Raw genomic sequence first — 18,987 nt, forward strand, 5'->3', positions numbered from 1 at the left:
AAGGGTTGGTATATATTAACAATTAATTCATTCTCCAGAAACTTTATTTTCTTTGGAAACGCTACATAGTTCCATCATCAAAATTGAGTTTGTAACAATCACTTCTTGTGCAGGTATTCTCTAATCCCAAAATAGAACTGAGACATATGTGTGTGTGTATATATATATATTATATATACAGAGGGTGCCAAAAAAATGTATACACAGTTTAAGGTAAAATCTTTATCTCATGTATGTATATAAATAAAATTATATATATGTAATCTCAAATATATATAATTTTGTATAGATACAGATATATACAAAATTAATAGCATGAGGCTTGTGTCCTGCTTAATTTAAGGTTTCTTTTGAATTTCAATTATCTTTGGTTTCACTAACTTTGTGGCTTAATCCCTAATGAGTAATTGAAGTAATAAACTTCATTTCCTGAAACTAATGTTGAGTTGCTTTGCAAACCATTCTGTGAAATTAGAGACTGATATCTTTTGTGTTATAATAAAGTATTACTATTCTGCATTATTAAAATCCCATGTGGACTTCAGAATTGTACGTGAAAGGATAACCCACTTTTAAAATGAGCTCTTATAAATAGACACTCCTAATATTTTAAGCTGAGTTACTTGAAATAAAATAACTACTTTTCCTGTTTCTATTGCTTCTCCCCTGAGATTTGCCAAATCACCAAATTATTATTTGACTTGTCATAGATTTTATTGTATAAGCTTTCAGCTTAATTGTGAATTAGTTCAATTTTAGCTTTCTTTACTCTATCTTTTGGGAAATATCATAAAAATGCACTCCAGCAACAATCAATTCTGGCTAATGTGTTTGTTTCCTTTCGTGTCTTTCCTCCTCATCTAGTTTCTTCTTTTATGAGGCATGGCGCCATTATCACGGCAGTAGAGATGGATGTTTTTTTTTTAAACTAAGGATAAAGTCTATATTTGTTCATCAAAAATATATTTTGCAGTACCTTCTCATTTGGCAAAGTATGCTTTTTAAAACTAGATTTGTTATTGCAGAGTTTTAGTAGTTTTACCATTCTTAGCTTTTTCCCTCAATCATTTTATCATGTTAAAATATTCATATGTAACAGTCTATTTTAATCATTAAGTACCGTTAACTGACGTATTGTTATCGGTCCCTATATAGAAAGCATTTTAGAAAAGATTTTGCTTGCATACAGTTTCTGGTAATACATTGTGAGTATACTAATTATGAAGGGCAGGTCTCTGGAACATACAATGTCAGATAAATCCCCGAGCTTAGAGTCGAGTCCTGCTCAGCAGACGATCTCGGGACCTATCAATACTTGTATTCATATGACACAAGAAGCTGAGTGATGTTGGCTTCTTAAAAGGTATGCATCTCATAAAAAGCAACTAGCAGGAAATCAGAAACAGGAAAGATGATGCTTTGTTGGGAACAATTTTTCATTCTGAGTACAATTATACTCCATGGGCATGAAAGCTACTACATCCTGTCGCTAAATATCACAACCTAGAAGCCTCTAATGAACTGATTAACATTCATGTATCTCTTGGAAGTCAGATATATGAACAGTTGGTGCACTTTGCTATTGACAAAGCTGATGATCATAAATATTCTTTGCAGAGATTAGATTGCTTTTCTTCTTAGATATATTAGTTTCAAAGTAATTATATAACTCATTGCAAAATTTTGTTTACTTTAATTAGGACTGACAATAAGTCAGATCTTGAATATTGAATGCATTTATACAGATCTTATTAAAATGGCAAATTGTGAGCTTCTTAGATCTTAGAAAGTAGAAAAATTTGGAAACCAAAATGCACAATGAATAAAAATGTATTCAGCTAAAGTGTGGGTTATTAATGCTCAGAATTTTAAGTTTTCATGCTTATTAGTTGAAGCATGAAATATTTATCTCAAATATTTGGTTCATCCAATTCTGAAAGGCTATGTTATTATCCAAGATGTTAAGGATATAGTTTTACAAGGAGATATGTAGTGTAAATGATCATAATTTAGTGAACTATTCAATAATCTGTTAATCAAATTGTCTTAAATTATGATACAATTTTGTTATTATATGAAATGTCACTAATAGCATTCAATTATAGTATATTGTATTTTTATTTTTTCGTACCCCATCTTTCTTTACATTCACTTCTGTTGAGAGCCCACTGGCCCATGTGGGAATCGAACCCGCAGCCTTCGGAGTTAGGAGCACGGAGCTCTAACCCCCTGCGCCACCGGGTCAGCCCCCATTCACTTCTTAATATTAAAAAAAACGTGAATTTAACACATCCTTTAAAATGCATGCACAATTATTTCATACTTATCACGTTGACTTTTAGTAATTATTATGTTAGTTTCCAATTCCTAAGCCTGGTCAGAAATATAATTAGTGTTGAATAGTTCCACAGTAAATATTTGCTTGAAAAATGTATAACACAAATTCAAGGTGAGGTCACTAATATTGTTACATACAAACTATTATATGTGAGGTGTTCATACATACTTACTAAATTGTTTTTAGTGATAAAATTAAGAAAATGCCAGAATTTGTGTCATGCAGTGCTTGTTCCTTTCTTTTGACCTTTAAATTTTGGAATATCTCTTATTTTAAAGGGGTGGGGGGAGTCCTAGAACATTGCTCTTGAGATTCTCCTTGCACAAACCTTAATCTTTCAATTTTGTTCTCATCCCCCCCAAGATTCTTAGAGAAAATCATCTTGCTAGCCATTTATGTATTTTTGTATTTATCACAATTCGTGTAACAAGTTACTTGACTCTTCTATGTTATAGTCCTTAAATTTCTTCATTACAATCCTGCTTTGTTTTTGCACTTTTTTGTTGTTCCACTATAGCGATGTTTTAGTCCCTTTTGAAATTACGATATAGATGCTAAGAGGTTTCAATATAAATTCCTTGAGAGAAAGACTTACATTTTATCTATATTCCACACCGCATAAAGTATAGCATTTTTCAGGTAAAGGAACTCAATGCATTTTTATTTAATTGAACTATGGTTAGGAAGTAAAATGGAAGAGTGGAATGGATGAAATGTAAACTTGTATAATAATACGTGATCCATTTGCAGGAGTGAGAAGTTGGGTAATTGGGTGATTTGTAAGAGCAGATTGTTATATTGAATTAGTCTCTCTCCTTCCTTTTTTTGCTCTCCTGCCCATCTTCCATTAACCAATTCTTAACAATCTTTTAAGACATGGGTTAAAATATCCTGGACCTCATCCTTTATGAATCTTCAAATTTATATTGATCTTTTCCTTCTCTTAAAGTCTCATTACACTCTCTAAGGTTGTTACAGAACTTGGTGTCACTGCTGTTTTACAATCATGCCTCAGTTGTTTCTGTCAATGTCACCTTCTTCTTAGCCAGACTTGCCTGGCTACCCAACATAAATTAGCCTGTGTTACTCTGTGTAACATCACAAAATGTCATTTTCTTCATCATCACTGTTGGAATATCTCATTCATTAACTTCTTTATCTGTCACCACATTCTAGAATGTTTGTTTCATACAAACAGGATCTTTGATTACCTTGTTAATTACTGTCTTCCCTCCTGCCTGGAAGAGGGGCATGCAGTGGAGTTCAATGAATACTTATGGATTGGCTGGCTGACAGGCTGGATCCTGGGTACTTGAGAAGATCTATAAAAGGTATTAGACGTGTAAGACTGATTGAAGCTGATCCCTATCAAATGTGTTAATGGAAGTAGTAGATATATGTGGTAGGGGAAGTACAATAATGAGGGCAAGGCTTAAGAATAAATGGAGACAATACTAGTGCTGGGTGGTTTGGGAATGAGCAATACTTGCTGACCAGGAGTTGAATCCCAAGTCTTCTTGCTACGTAGTTGGCCAACACTTTTGTGGCTCAGCGCCTGTGAACACAGATCTGGTTGTCAATATCCTTTTCAAATGGGAGGATTCCAGACAAAAATTCATGAAAATTTGGCCTTCGTCCTGGTAAAGGAATAGAAAATAGATTTCATAAAACATCAGGTAATTGGAAAAATATGAATATTTTTGTAATGAATTTTATCAAATGTTTATATTGTTGAGTAGCTCAGCTATGTCTTTAAACTCTTTACATATATAGGACTTCATGCTGGGGGGAAAATAAAGCCTTCCTGTTACTTAGACGAGCATTAGTTTTATCTGCAGTTCAACAGTTGGCACAAGAACACCTATGTTTGTTTTTCCTTTTGGGTGATGGTGATGGTGATGATTTTTTTGTCTAAATGTTTCACCATCCCTTAATGAGTGGCCCAGTGATAACATAGAGTGTCTCATTAATGTTTGTTCCATTGTATCAGACAATCATTTTAAACTTCTGAGAATTTGGCTATTTCCAAAATTGTTTTAGTTTAATCACAGTTTTACCATTCTTGTGGGTAATTCCAGTTATTCAAATCCCCGCTTCATTTTGTGGGGGAGCAAATTGTTTCATAGATAATTATAGGGAAATTAATTTATAAAGCTCTCTAACTGTTAGAATAACACCATGTAATTCCCATGGTGTTGGCTCTTGCTTGGTCTTCTTCCCATCACATCTCTTAATAGAGTTGTATTATTTTTATTAAGTAAGCCCAGGCATATTTCTGGTGTTTCATTAACTTTTGATTCCTACCTGAAAATCCGAAAAAAAGATTATTGGATAATATTTACAGCTTTATTTTGTCCTATTTACCAAATTGATTCTTGAGAACGGGCATATTCCCGGGTATTAGAATAAAATTATGAGGATTTGTGTAGTATCTGTTGCTAAAGCTCAAAGCCTTAAAGCAGTAATGGGGCAGAAAAGCAGTAGCTGTAGAATAATATAATTAGAAATACCCACCAAACTAGTATAACCTATTGTCCAAGATAACTACTATTCAGGGCATCTGTTAGCTCTTAATATTACATCCAAATTGTGTGTGTGTGTGTGTGTGTGTGTATCCGCACGCACATACATGTGCAATTTTATGAATAGAGCGTTCCATGACTTTCATTAGACTTTTGAGGGGGACTGTTACCCTCCCTGCTAAAGCTTAAGAATGATGACACTAGAGTAAAATAAGTAATTGGCACCAATATAATTGTACATGATTAGACTTGCTACAGCTATGAAGGTGGAGCCCCTCATGTAGAGAAGGGGCTGACGATCAGAGGTGACCATCCCCCAGAAATGGGGTAAGAACAGAGCACTACTAGGGAGTTGGACTAGAAGGGGGGAAACTTACAGCGTCATTCCAGATGAGTAAAATAGACTACAAATGCTATATGTAGTAAGTGGGGGGGGAAAGATCACTCGTAGCTCTAGAGATTAGAGCAGAAGGGTTCATATAAGAAGAATTGAATAAAGGCTTAAATACTTTGTTTAGACATGCAAAGGCAGAAAGCAATTTCTCTTTTAGATAAGAGTTAAGGATATATAAATAACCTGTGTGGTTATAGTCTCTATCTGGGACATAAATAATTTTAGGCTAGTTTATAGATTGGATAGATAAACCAATGTTGATTTCTAAACTTGCTAGGTAAATGAAGGAATGATTACATCACAGTCCAAATGAATCACCCTATGTTCCATTTCGGGATAGTTTCTGAATGCATTTCAAATGTTTTTATTTATATAAATTCACTTACAAGATTTCATGAATATGGGTATTTCATAATACCTGTCATGTGTGACTACATTATTATTATTTCTTGTGACTTTGTGATTTGACTAATTATGCAAAATCTTTTCTTCATCTAAGAATTAAACAATGATACCACATATAATAACATTAACCTCTGTTCTTATAATCTAGAGTCTAGAAAGTGTAAGGAGGCATTTTGCTATTCAGTTGAATATAAATTGAGCCACAAAAAAGATCGATAGATTTTCTTAAGGTTATTAAAAAAAAATTCAGTTCTTGCATTGGAATCCAGACTCCATACATACTAGTCTGTTCTTTCTTCTAAATGACTGTATACAGAGGGGGCCAAAACAATGTATACATATTTTAAGAAAGGAAAAAAATTGTATTGAAATTGTAATATTCGCTACATACCAGTAATAGAAGATGAATACAAGTCATGTGTATACATTGTTTTGGCACCCCGGGTATATAAAACTAAGCAGAAAATAGTATGAAGAAACATGGGCAGAGAAGGGAATAGGTAACCTGCGGATTGACTGTAGACATGGGTACAGGTGAGTTGTGATTGGCTGGGATACCTCTGTTCCTTTTAGGGATGTTGAGTTCTAATTATCAGAATTCTTCTAAGCCCCTTGGATTCACCGCTTGTCTTGCAGCAGTGTTTCCTGTTTCATCTTTGGTCTTTTTTTTAACCCCTTCAAGATGAAGGACCTGTATCAGTTTCCTTATTTTATCCTATACTGGGAAACCCTCTGACTAGAGGAACCATATCTTTTTGACATTGTGGAAGTTGTTTTTTTTTTAATGTAAACGTTCCATTTTTGGTTTCTTTCTTTTGGTCTGAATGTAGTTATTTTGTTGCTGAGTTTTTAAGAAAAGTGGTATGCTAATGTCTGTTTATCCTTTGGATCAGTCAGAGATGATAAGATGACTTCAGTAAGTTTAATTCTGTTATGTTCCTTTTCTTTAAATGTCCCAATTTAAACGAGCCATAGACAATTGTGATCGATGCTCTTAACGAGTCATCTTTTCAGAATGTGGTCTGGTGATTTTATATCTGACTGCATCAGCAATTTGTCATACCACCAAGGAATTCTGTGGTTTGTTAAAAAATGTGTTCTAATGCCGCTAGCACATTCACATTGAGTCAGTTTTCTCAGTCTGTGTGTACTCTGAAGTAAGTTGTTATAAATGAGAAGAAAACGTGTGTGTGTGTGTGTGTGTGTGTGTGTGTGAGAGAGAGAGAGAGAGAGAGAGAGAGAGAGGGAAACATCATTATTTTAAGTCAGATAATGCATAGGAGAAACTAGATACCAGTTTTCCAAAGAAGTTAAAACATGAATTTACTTACATAATATATGAGTTAGACGTTTTTAATGTAATTTTTAAAAACTTAGTTTTGATTGTGTTTGGAACCTGCAATAAAGCTTAAAATGTTTAAGTGGGCAATAATAATACCAACTACTTATACGTACTATTAAATACCGTTCATTTTTCTAATAACTTTGCAAGTATTAGGTCATTTATTTCTCACAACAGCTCTACAAGATTGGCGATATTATTCCCATTTTACAGGTGAGGAAATTGTGGCACAGAGATGAAAGCATCTGCCCATAGGTGTGGGGCTGCCCAGTGTAGAAGCTAGACATCGACCCCAGGTTGTCCAATGCAACCACTTTAATGCCTGTGTTAGTGATTTCAGTATCATCAAATGTACTCAATTGCAGTTACTGAACTGTAATTTTAAATCGGATTCCATGATCTGAATAATACAGATAGGAAAATTGGAAGAAAATTTTCCTTGAATTCAATTGTAAAAGAACTATTAAATACATGAATATTTAACTTTTGTGATAATTTTACCAGAGTTAATTACAAGTTGAATTTGTGATTTCATCTCTGTACAATATAGACTGAATCGTAAGAATTACTTTCAGAGGTAATTTTGGCATTTCAGAGTTATATACTAATAGCTAACAATTGAAACACTGGACTTACATGGTTTGGGGTTTGTTGTTTTTCCTAAAGCATTATTTTTTAGATTTTAGAATCCCTTAACTATAATATACAGCTTTGTTATCAGTGCAAAGGAACAATATGAGAAACTTTCCAACTTACATGAAAACCTGGAAAAGCTGTACCACAGCATACTGGCGTACTATGCCCTTGATGTAAAGAAGGTGTCTGTGGAAGAGTTTTTGACGGACTTGAATAACTTCAGAACCACATTCATGGTATGTTAAAATTTTTAATTTAATTCTTTAAAGTATTCTTTAAAGTATCTGTATCCATACTATCTCATCTGGTATTACTTTCACTTCATTACGTCATTCCACTCCTGTGGTGTGAAGTAGAACCTACCTTTTATGATTGAAAGTTAGCTTTCAAAATTTGAGATTTTAAATCTATTGAAAAATGTGTGGTTTGTACTCTTTTTTGCCTTTGGAACAGTAAGCTGTAATCAGAAATTTTGATTGAAAAAGTGACAGATTCTAAAGTTTTTCATAAAGACTCCCCTCCTGGCTGATTACAGAGCACTTCTGTAATAAGTTTTGGGCTATGAATTTCTTTCTTTATACATAAGATCAACTTGTATTTTGGGGTATAATTTTACCAAATTCTGTGTAGCTCTTATGAAGCTTTCTTTCCTTTTCTTTTCTTAATGCATTGCACAATAAGCTACCTGGGATCTGCCTTTGAATGGATTTTACATTCCTACGGTTTCCTTTACGTACTTTAATAGGGAGGTCAGGTATTTGATGTGGAATCCTTTCATTTAGGCATTAAAAAGATCTTTTGAAAAATATTAGCTGATTAGATGGGGGAAAAAAAAACACACACATATTAAAGTGAGAAAGCATTGTTGCCTCCCTAGGAAACTGGTGATACATTTCTATGATGAAAACCTATGTTATTTTTAGTAGATAGGTAAGTCATTTCTGTATTTCGGCAGTTGTTTGGGGGATTATAAAGTTTTTGAAGTGCAAAGGAAAAGAATGTTGAATTTAGAGTTTTTCTTTTCTTTTTTTTTTTTTTAATCTCCGCACTTTGTTGAATTTATTGGACTTGGTTGTAATCACTTGGTTATGATTAGATAACCTTTTAATAAAAAGTCAATATTTTAAAGGAAAACTAGTCTACAATATATACACATTTTGCTCACAAATTCATAAATTCAGTTTATTTCCTCCACAAATTCAGTCATTGTTTAAATTATGTTTCTATACCAGAAATGAATGTTGATTATTAAATATATTTATTATGTGCCTGTGTGTAATGTATTGTTATATTTTAATTTTTATAATGTTTTATGAGGCAACATGGCTTAGTGGAAGTAGCAAAGGCTTTGTAGTCTGAAAGAGCTAAGTTGGATTCCACACTAGTTATGTGACTGTGAATACTATTTAACCTTCCTGAGCCAAAGGGATGTCAATTCCTTTCTCATAAGAGTGCCTAAATACTAAAGGAGATAGTATGTGTTAAGTATTATCACTTTTGGCACATGGCTATTAATGTGCCAAAATAGTTATTTTGCAGTAAAGAGTTAACTCAGCAAGCGTGGGGTACTGGCCTTGGACTGGCTCCAAAGTAAGGCTTTGGAATATACTGCCTGATAAGGGTGTCTTTGTACACTTGGGGCCTTGGGCCAAGCTAGATAGTTTATGCTAAAAATGTGGCTTATGGTAAATCCCTGTGTGTGTTCCCCTGGGGCCCTGTGCCACACTATGTCAGCTCCTCCTCTGTCGTGCTGGAGACTGAGTAGCTGAGATCGTTCATGTGGGAGGTTCATGCCTGCAAGACTGACCCCCCCAACAAAAACTCTTGACACCAAGATGTGGGCACGCTGCCCTGGTTGGCATCACTTCATATATGTGGTCACATGTCATTGCTGGAATAATCAAACTCCACTGGGGAAGGACGATTACGATTTTAATCTTCCTCCTTTTGCTGTGGTAAACTAACAGTGAGTAACATGTTTTCTGAGTTATTTAAGTCCTTCTAACAAATTATCAAACTTGAGGGTGGTCTCGGGGACCCCAGACACAGTTATGCATAAAAGTATAAAATGCATAATGAAATAATACTTACTGTTTATTGAGTATTTTCTGTTTTTAATCTTCTTAATCTACGTATTTTTACTGTTACCATCTCTTTGTGGCAAATGAAAACTGGGGCACATTGATGGAACATATCTAGCTCAGTGTTACATAAGTAAAAATGGTGACACTAGAATCTGAACCCATGCGGTTTTCCTCCAGAGCCTGTGCTCTTAAATGCTATGTCACACTGCCTCCCATTTTCTACAGCCCGTGTTGCATTTTACATATAAGAAACATTAGCATTTCCTGAGGAGACCCGTACATATTGTTTGTAAGTGGTCGAATTGAGATTTGAATCCAAGTCGAATTCTAAATCTTCCTGAAATCTGGTAGGATTAAAGGATTTGGAGCGTTCTGGGGGTAAATTGGCATTTCTGTTAAGTGGGGATCAAAGGGAGAAAGTGTCTGAATGGAGAAGGGTTCAAAAAGGGAGGTAATGGAATGAGAATTCTCATGGGTCCTAGAAGTAGCTGGCTGCTAACACACACATACACACACGCACACACGCATGCACACACACTACTAAATTAAAACCATTACAGCTAAATATAAATATATATAAATTTGGAAAGGAAATTTTCTTTAGAATAAAAATAAGTCCAAAAAAGACTGGAAGGGGAGTGCAATTTTGCACACGTTTTATTGTTCTGTTCTTTCTGGTAAATGTGGTTATATTGCTTGAATATTAGACACTGTATCTTTAAAAATACCACAGTGTCAATATTGACAGAAATTATTTGATGAATAAATGTCTTGTTTTGTCAGTCTTCTAATCTCTTCGATTGCTATTTAATTCCGCACTGTTCAGCTTTGGAAACCACATTAATTTCCCTGAGCCAGTAGGAAAATGTTAGTAGTAGATGTGGGACTTAATGTGTCGAAGGTCTTTTCTGGAAAGCCACATTAATAAAATAAGCAAAATATATATATATATTTTTCTTTTTAGGACAATACTGTTAAAATATGTTTACATTGTTACTCAGTCCAGTGGCATTTGGGTATACTCCTGGGCATGAATGAGCAAAATTCACCACAAAGTGTACGTCCATTTTGTATTGAATGTAAAGAGCTGGAACCACTGTCCTCACTCCACCACACTTGTCTTCCACTCGCCGTTTTCCATGGAATGTTTTTTCTCAAGTGCAAACCACTCTCCTTGCTGTTCCGTATGCCTGGAGCACTCCCTCCATGTTTGCCTGGCTAAATTATCGTACTCATCCATCTGATCTCTGCTCTGACTTCATTTCTTCTAGTAAGACCTGTGTCTATCTGTTTGCCTTTGTGGCTCTAGTGTAATTCATGGCATATAATAAATATATAAATTTATTGAGTAACGGATGTTCCCATCTACAAGGGTTGACATGCTTTAATAGTTAAGATAGAGCCAACTAAGTGGCAAGTGCTACACTTGTTCATAACAATGTACGAGTTATGCTTAACGTAACAATATGCTTAACATAACAATGAGATGTTACATGTGCACTGTTATTATTCCCATTTTACAGCCAAGGATGCTGAGGGACATCATGACTTGCCCGTTGTTTCATAGCTGGCAAGGGACAGAGCTGAGAGGCTGACCCCGGGAGTCTGGCTCCAGAGTCTGTGCCATGTATGGCGGCACTCTGTCAACTTCTACTAAACATGACAGTTACATCTATAGACTAACGGGGCTAACTAGAAACCTACTCACACACATCCCCACACCCTCCACCCCAAAAAAATAATGTGGTCAGTTTTATTTTTAAAGTAATTTAGATGATGAATAACTGATTCAAAAATACTTGTTTTAGGATTACCCCAGATTTTAAACTTAAGCAGTTAATGACTGGCTCACTATTATTCAAAGCCCTTTACTATACTTCTGACTAATTCACACAGTCTCTCACAGGATTTCACAACTGTTAGGTACTAGGATCTAGCAACTAATTTGTATAGATATGTACAAAATGTTCTCTCTCTCCCGCTCTCTCCTCTCTCCTCTCTCCTCTCTCCCTCTCTCCCTCTCTCCTTCTTTCTCCCTCCTTCTCCATCTTTCTCCCTCCTTCTTTCTCCGTCCCCCTTTCTCTCTCTCTCCCTCCCTCCTCCCTGCTCTCTCACAGCCTTTTTGTGATACCTAATGGAGGAATATCTGTTCAGTCTGCTGCCTCAAGCCATATAAACCAAAGAGGTAAGTTTTATGATCGCATTGCTTCCTATGGGAAGAACTGTTCCTTGTGACAGCAGGTTAACTGACCCCTTTTCTAGTTGTGGAATGTCACCTGGGAATAGGTTTTTTGCAGTTGTTTGTGTTAACAATTTGCTTAATATAAGTAGTATGCTCCTTGGGAATGGTTTCTATTTAGAACTATTGATCAACTTCCAAGAAATAGGGGGTAAGTTTACACTATACTTTTACTGAGCTTTATTTTTACTACCATCTATAACAGGACAAAACTAAAAACAGCTGCCACTGGTTGGTTGCTTCTTGACCTATCACGTGCTTTGCATGTGTCTCACGTGGCCTTCACGCTGTTATGAGATAGAGTGTTACCAGTGAGGCGGGCTGCGGGCAGGTAACCTCGGTGCCTTTGCAGAGGCCCTGTGGAATTGGTAGGGGCTAGAGTTTGCACGGAGGCCTGCCCGACTCTGAAACCTGGACTTTTTTTGTTTTTTTAACATTTCCAGTACACTGCTGCTCAGAGTGTTTGTAATAAAAGTCAAAATGTAATTTTCAAAAGGGTTGTTTTGATAACTTACGAGAGGGAATAGGCACGAGACGTTATTTCCTCACCCCTTGATATAATAACTTTCTATTTACATTGATGGATTCATGATAGAAGAGTGTTTGCTGGTCTGCTTTTATTTCAAAGCATACACGGTTCTGTTTTAAAATTAGAGGCCTATTAATGGCAGGGGTGAAGGTTATGGTAGAGAGTCAGCACCTTTCTGTAATAGATTTTTATTTCCTGTAGGAATCACAGGAAGCATGAAGTTCAAATTGGAGGTAGTAGGTGGAAATATTTGACCTCACGCGATAGGCTGAGTAACCTGATGGCCGCCCAGCCGTCGAGCTTTACCGAATGAAATCCATGCTTTTCGTTGTACAGTATTGCAAAACAGTAATCATCGTTTTCCAGTCGTGACTGGTTTTAGTTATTACCAGTATACCTGCTATTAATAGAGATAATACCATGCTTTTAGGTTGAATTGAGCTCCTTATGGAATTTTTGCTGGATCTTGTTAGAAGCTCCTGTCTTAAATTATCTTATTCAGGAGCGGTAGTGTGTTCATGTTTATCCTTCGAGTATAAATATAATTTTTGTGTCTTTCGTTGCTCACATGGCTTTGAAGCATAGTGTATGTTCTGGTCCCCCTTCCCATTCACATTCATATTAGAGGATTTTGCTCAAACTGCCTTTACATACTTAGGCCTGAATCACATGTTTTTTCTTTAACACTCTCATGTCTTATCCGATGAGCCTTTCCCTTTTTATCACTGCAAGTTCTTTTGCTATTCTCTTTCTTTAACCAGAATTATTAGCACAGTGCAGCAGCGCTCTTAACTCCTTAAACAAATTTCCTCTGACACCTTATTTATTTTGCTTCACTATCTAATCTTAGAGCAATATTTCCGAATACTTTCATCCATTAGGATTCTTGTTAGTTCTCCCCTTTAGATAATATGTTTGAAAACAATTTTTCTATCAAATTAGACTTATTAAGATTCTCATTTTCCCATTTTAATTAGATTATGTAACTGCTATGTAGACCCTCTGAGTTTGTAATTTCATGTAGTCCTACAAAGAATTGATGTGATTATACTTAAAGAAGTCAGGCTTTTTGATTCATGTAGTTTTTCTTCTGAGAACATGAAACTTTTCTGTCAGGATTTTGAAGTACTAAAAAAGACCAGGAGACATCTTCATTTATAGTTTCTAAGACCCTGCATATTTGGGCACCCCATTTTAGGGTTAGTATTTCAAGGGCAACTGAAAGCAATCACTGTTGTAAAAGGAATTACTGTTGCACGCACCCAAGTGGGAGCCTTGTATAGTCTTTTCTTTTTTGTCCTCTAGGTTTAGATATATAAAAGTGCAGAACTTTGCAGTTATTATGTTCTAGTCCATAAAGGCCAATCCGTTCCTCCCTAAACTTGGTTTCCTACATACATACCTCGCATCTGAATTTCGTGTGATGACCAAGAGAACGGATTCCGATTTCTTCGAATCTTGAGTGATTTATGAATTCTGCCTACAAGAAGGCTCATCCTCTTTGTTTGTTGTTAATAGTGATGTTTTGCTGTCTACATCATTATTGGGGAGACAGCATGACTGAGTGTGTCCACTCTGGTGTCAGAACACCCTGGGTGGTAGGACTGTGGGCGAGTTACTTACCTTACTGAGCCTCTGCTTCCTGGTAATAACAGCATGTGTTTCTTAGGAATGTTACGTTTTGAAGATCAAATGACATAATGCACGTATACCCTTATCTACAAAGAATTAGGAACATAGTAATTGTCACCTTTCCCGTCTCATTATAACAGGAGTAATATTTTAAGTGTTTCATCCCTTTTTTATTTTACGTTTCCATATAGAATACTTTGAATTAAAGAGCTACCTATTTTTCATCGATAGTTCTGTCTTTATTTCTGCAAATTTGTTAGAGTTATATTTCATTGAGTTAAAGGTTTGTCATTCATGCTATTTGCAGACTTTAAGTTGATTTTTGGTTCATGTCATTGAAATAACAGTGTACTGAACAAATGTAAAATCCATTATAACTCATTTAATCGTCCTGCATGTGTCGATCAAATACAATTTATTCTTTTACTAAATACTCAGACTAAAATAGTGATTTGCCAAACAAAAATGAATTCATCCAATGAATGAATTTTTAGCATATATCTGTATATCTATATCTCTATATCTATCTACATCTACATATATATATATATATATATATATATATATATATATATATATATATAGGATACAGAGGACAGCCAGAACAAAACTCATTTTGCTAAATCATTTAAATATAGAAATTTGATGCGTATCAACTGGAAATGTCATTTCTGATGAGTGCCGTGGAGACCAACTAGATGACTGACAGGAACTCCAAGTCACGAAGCTTCTAAGCATCTTCTGTGTGCTCCTTGACTTGTCAGAGAAAATAAAATCATGTAAAAGGCCTGTGGTGGGATGTTGAGTCAACATATGTAATTATTAGAGGATGTTTCTTCTATCCTTGCTTATTTTAGTGAGTTTACAAGTTGAAGATTGTCTTCATTGGCGCCGTTGTTATTCTGAGGCCATACATGGAGGTGTAACTAAACCGAGAACAAATTAATATTCTAACCCTACGATCTTGTTTTCTTCTCATCCTTGGTATCTGTTTATTTAAGGAATTAGATCAATTCTAGGTGCTGAATATTTTGGACTTGCAACCTTGAAAATTAATTCAACTAGGTTCTTCTAATCTTTATTCTTTAGGCTGTTCACAATAAAAACTCAACTAGGCTAATTGGTTTAATTTTTCTTTTTACCGATTTATAGTCAGATTTATTCTGACTATACATTGCTCAGTGGAATAATAAATGCATTTGACTGACAGGTTCCGTATGATTAAATGACTGGTAACTTGTATTTCCCTTTTGTATTTTAAGTATTATGTTTGTTCACTGAAATAATATAGCAAAAGGTAAAGAATGGATTATTCTAATACAATAACGAGAACAACAAGTGATTGAAATGGTGGGAAAAGAAATCAACTAAATAACTAATACATAATCATAAGTATATTAATCTATGTAATTGAAATTGTAGTACTAAACTACGATACCACAAACAAAAATGATTAAGGTGGCATATTGTATGCATATCAAATATACTCATCTTGCACACTGTGAATGAGAAAACAATACTGGTTTAAAGCTACTTTTTAATGTTTTGTTTTAAACATTACCAGGTTTGCATGGAATATTGTGGGGTTTTAGTTGGATATTTTCCTTGAAGAGGTGTTGAGCAGTAACTTAAAAAAAAAAAAAAAAAAAAAGCCCTGTCACCATGCCTACCTTAAAGCCCTGTTCTTCATGGCTGCCCTGTTGTGCCTACCTGTGCCTTTATTTAACCTCACAATCGGGAGGTAAAAAGAAGAATTTTTATAGTTGATCACTTCAGAAAACAAGGGAAGAGAACACATGTAATGGACAATCGAGTTCTACTTTGGGAAAACCTTGATTATGAACATTTCATACTTGATCTATTAAAGAAGTCATTGAATAGATTGAAATATCTCATTTATTTGAGAACTTTACAAAGTGGAGGAATTATAAAACTCGTAGCATAGTGATGAAGGGTCAATAAGTCCCTGATGGGCTAATAAGTAATTTGTTGTTTCATCTGAGACTGACTTTACAATAAAGAGCAACTTGAATCTGAAAGTTTAATCGTTAGCACCTGCACATCCTTTGGGACATTCTCAAAGGATGGTATCCCATTTTCATAAATTTTCACGATCATAAAAAGTTTAATAACACCTTGTGTTGAATGTGAAGATGATGAATTGTTTGTGCCAGTGTATAGTATCTCATGCCTTCCTATTCTCATTGATGACTTCTTTTTTATTGAATTTGGCAATACCAGATAAATTAATTTGTTTAATTTTTATCATCTAGATTTTTTTCTGAAGCATCTACCTTTTAATTATTGCAAATATCAATTTCTAAGAAAAAAAAAACATTTTCCATGATGTAGTTATAATCCATTGTTTATTTTTTGCATGTGGAGGGAAATTTTAATAGTTACAAAAGAAATAATTTTGATGGAAAACTGACAAGTAGATCACTTTTAAAAAATATTCTTAAAGGCTTTTGTGACTATTAATTATTTAAATTATTTTGAAAAATATTTTCATTTACAAGTATAGGAATATGTATAGGGGTACAGGAATGCATTCTTAAGGTTTTTAAAAATATTTTCTGTTTCTTCCTGAAAATATCATCAGGAAATTCTAGAAAGCAGTCCTTTAGTGTGGTTGAATAGAGCCTCTTCTCAAGGTTAAATACTCCTAGCAAAGCGTTTAGTGGGAGTGTGTTGGAGTCCTATGTGGTCGTTTACTTTGAGGAAATTAGCCTGTGTTTCCAAAGTGTATAACACCCATCCTCTGGAAAGCAAATGGCTCTAAACTCAGTTTGTCTAATCTTATTTTAGAGACTTGAGACTAAAATTGAATACTTAGGTAAGAAAAAAAGAGTTTTGAGTTTAGTGAAAAGTGTACTAAAGAGATCCCTGGCTTAAATATCCAGAGTTATAGTGCTTTCAACATTAAATATCCATTAATGTTGAAAGCACTATAACTCTGAACAAGAAGACATTTATAAGCTTTTCAACATTATTTTCCATGGAATAAAATCTCCCCTAGTTATCTAAGTTACAAAAATATACAGAATTTTATCACGTGTTGAACAGTGTTGAGGATAGATGAAACTATTTAAATAGGCTAAAACTCAGCTGTAGGGATGAAGTATGATTAAAAAAAAAATCAGTTATCTGTGGAAGTCTATTTGTATTTTACACTCGTTTTTATACTTTATTATAACGCCATAACAAAATAAGATTAATATATTCTTCAAGTAGTCATATTTGGAATATAGAGTATTTCATAAGCTTTTGGGGGGAAGGAACAACATGCATTCTAATTTTTTTTTATTTTAAACTTTTTGGGAAAAATAAAACAACTATTAATTGTATCATTGGGTAGTGCTTTAAGTTAATTTATCAGGAATATCTAATTTAAAGTGCAAACAATACTTTGGGCGACGAAAACATAGGAAACTAAACCAACTCTTTTCTAGAATAAAGTTTTATAAAGCATATTAGATTTAGAAGTATTAAAAGCAATGTTTCTATATATACACGTATAAAGTAAATCTTTAGAGATAAATTGCTAGAGTACATCTTGCCTGCCATATTAAATGCACCTCTATAGCTTCTCTTCCAAACATTCCAGCTATATTGGATGCATGCTTTAACAGTACTCTTGTGAACTCAATGCACAATCGTCCAAGATCTTGCAATGGAAAACATTTATATTCTCATAGGAACTATGAAAATTGGCACTTCTCCGATAAAATAGACGCATGTGTATTTGACGTGTTCTAGAAAGTAGGTCTTCCTTGCTTTGTTGCTGGATAAATAAATAATTGTATGTTCAATGCACTTGACATAGTAATAATGAAAATGTTATAAATTAGTAATATAATAATTAAAATATTAAAAGTTGCTAACATTTATATAGGGATTACTATGTGTAGGCACTTCTGTAAGCCATTTACATGTATTAATTCATTTAATTCTCACAATATCCCCATAAAGTAGGTACTATTTTTGCCCATTATATGGAAGAGGAAACTGAGACACAAGTCACACAGCTATTTAGTGCCAGATGAAGATTCAAACAATGATAACATAACTTCAGCTTTCCTCCTCCTCCTAACCATTATACTGTCTTTCTAATATGCATTGGTAAATTCATATAGATTTAAATTTTTTTTTCTGAAAGTAGTGAAATATCATACTTATTGTATTTTTGAAGACATTCTTGATTGTCAGTTCAACAAACCTTTTTGTGTGCTTGCCTAGAACTAGCTGTCCAATGTTAAACTCTTTACCTCTGGATTCTAAAACACACACGTTAGATACCCAGAAAAAATATATATAGTGCATAAGAACTGCCACATTGTACAAAAATATTAAGAAATAAAGATCTGTATATTTATTGGTCAACTTTCTACAAGAACACACTTTTGAGGAATTTGCTTATTACAATAATGGTAATAGGGACTCTTAAAAATCCATCTCATCACAATACAACAAGCTGTTTTAAAATATGGCTGTCTTGTGAGAAAGGGAGATCTCCAAGGGCAAAAGGGTTAAAGAGAAAAGAACAAAGCTGAAACTGGCATGATGAGTATAGGAACATCACGGGAAAAGCCAAGTTTGCCCTTGGATGCCAAGACCAAGACCAGGGTGAGTACACTGAAGAAGACAAGCTCAGGACCAAAGGAAACTAAACTTATCCGGGTTAGAAATGATCCCTGATTATTTACAGAAGCAAATTCAAAGTTCTGTGCAGGAGGCAATTACAACTGAGGTCCTCAAGATTCTCACAAATTAACTTTAATTAAATAACAGCACTAACCCCAATCAACAAACACACAAAGAAACAAGAGGTTGTGTGACGAAATGTTCAGGACAAAAATCAAAACA

General features: G+C 34.5%; 1 protein-coding gene across 4 annotated transcripts in view; it reads left to right on the plus strand.

The window, feature by feature from the left end:
* Positions 1 to 18,987, plus strand: part of DIAPH3 (diaphanous related formin 3) — a gene marked incomplete at its 5' end in the record, with an annotated part of 440,633 nt that overhangs the window by 281,550 nt on the left and 140,096 nt on the right. For all 4 annotated transcript variants that reach the window (XM_081046382.1, XM_081046383.1, XM_081046384.1 and 1 more), the window contains one exon: positions 7,711 to 7,873. In XM_081046382.1, coding sequence (XP_080902508.1) covers positions 7,711 to 7,873 — 163 coding nt within the window. The remainder of the gene's footprint in view (positions 1 to 7,710; positions 7,874 to 18,987) is intronic.

This window comes from Rhinolophus hipposideros, assembly GCF_964194185.1.
Source record: "Rhinolophus hipposideros genome assembly, chromosome: 4".
Classification (NCBI taxonomy): domain Eukaryota; kingdom Metazoa; phylum Chordata; class Mammalia; order Chiroptera; family Rhinolophidae; genus Rhinolophus; species Rhinolophus hipposideros.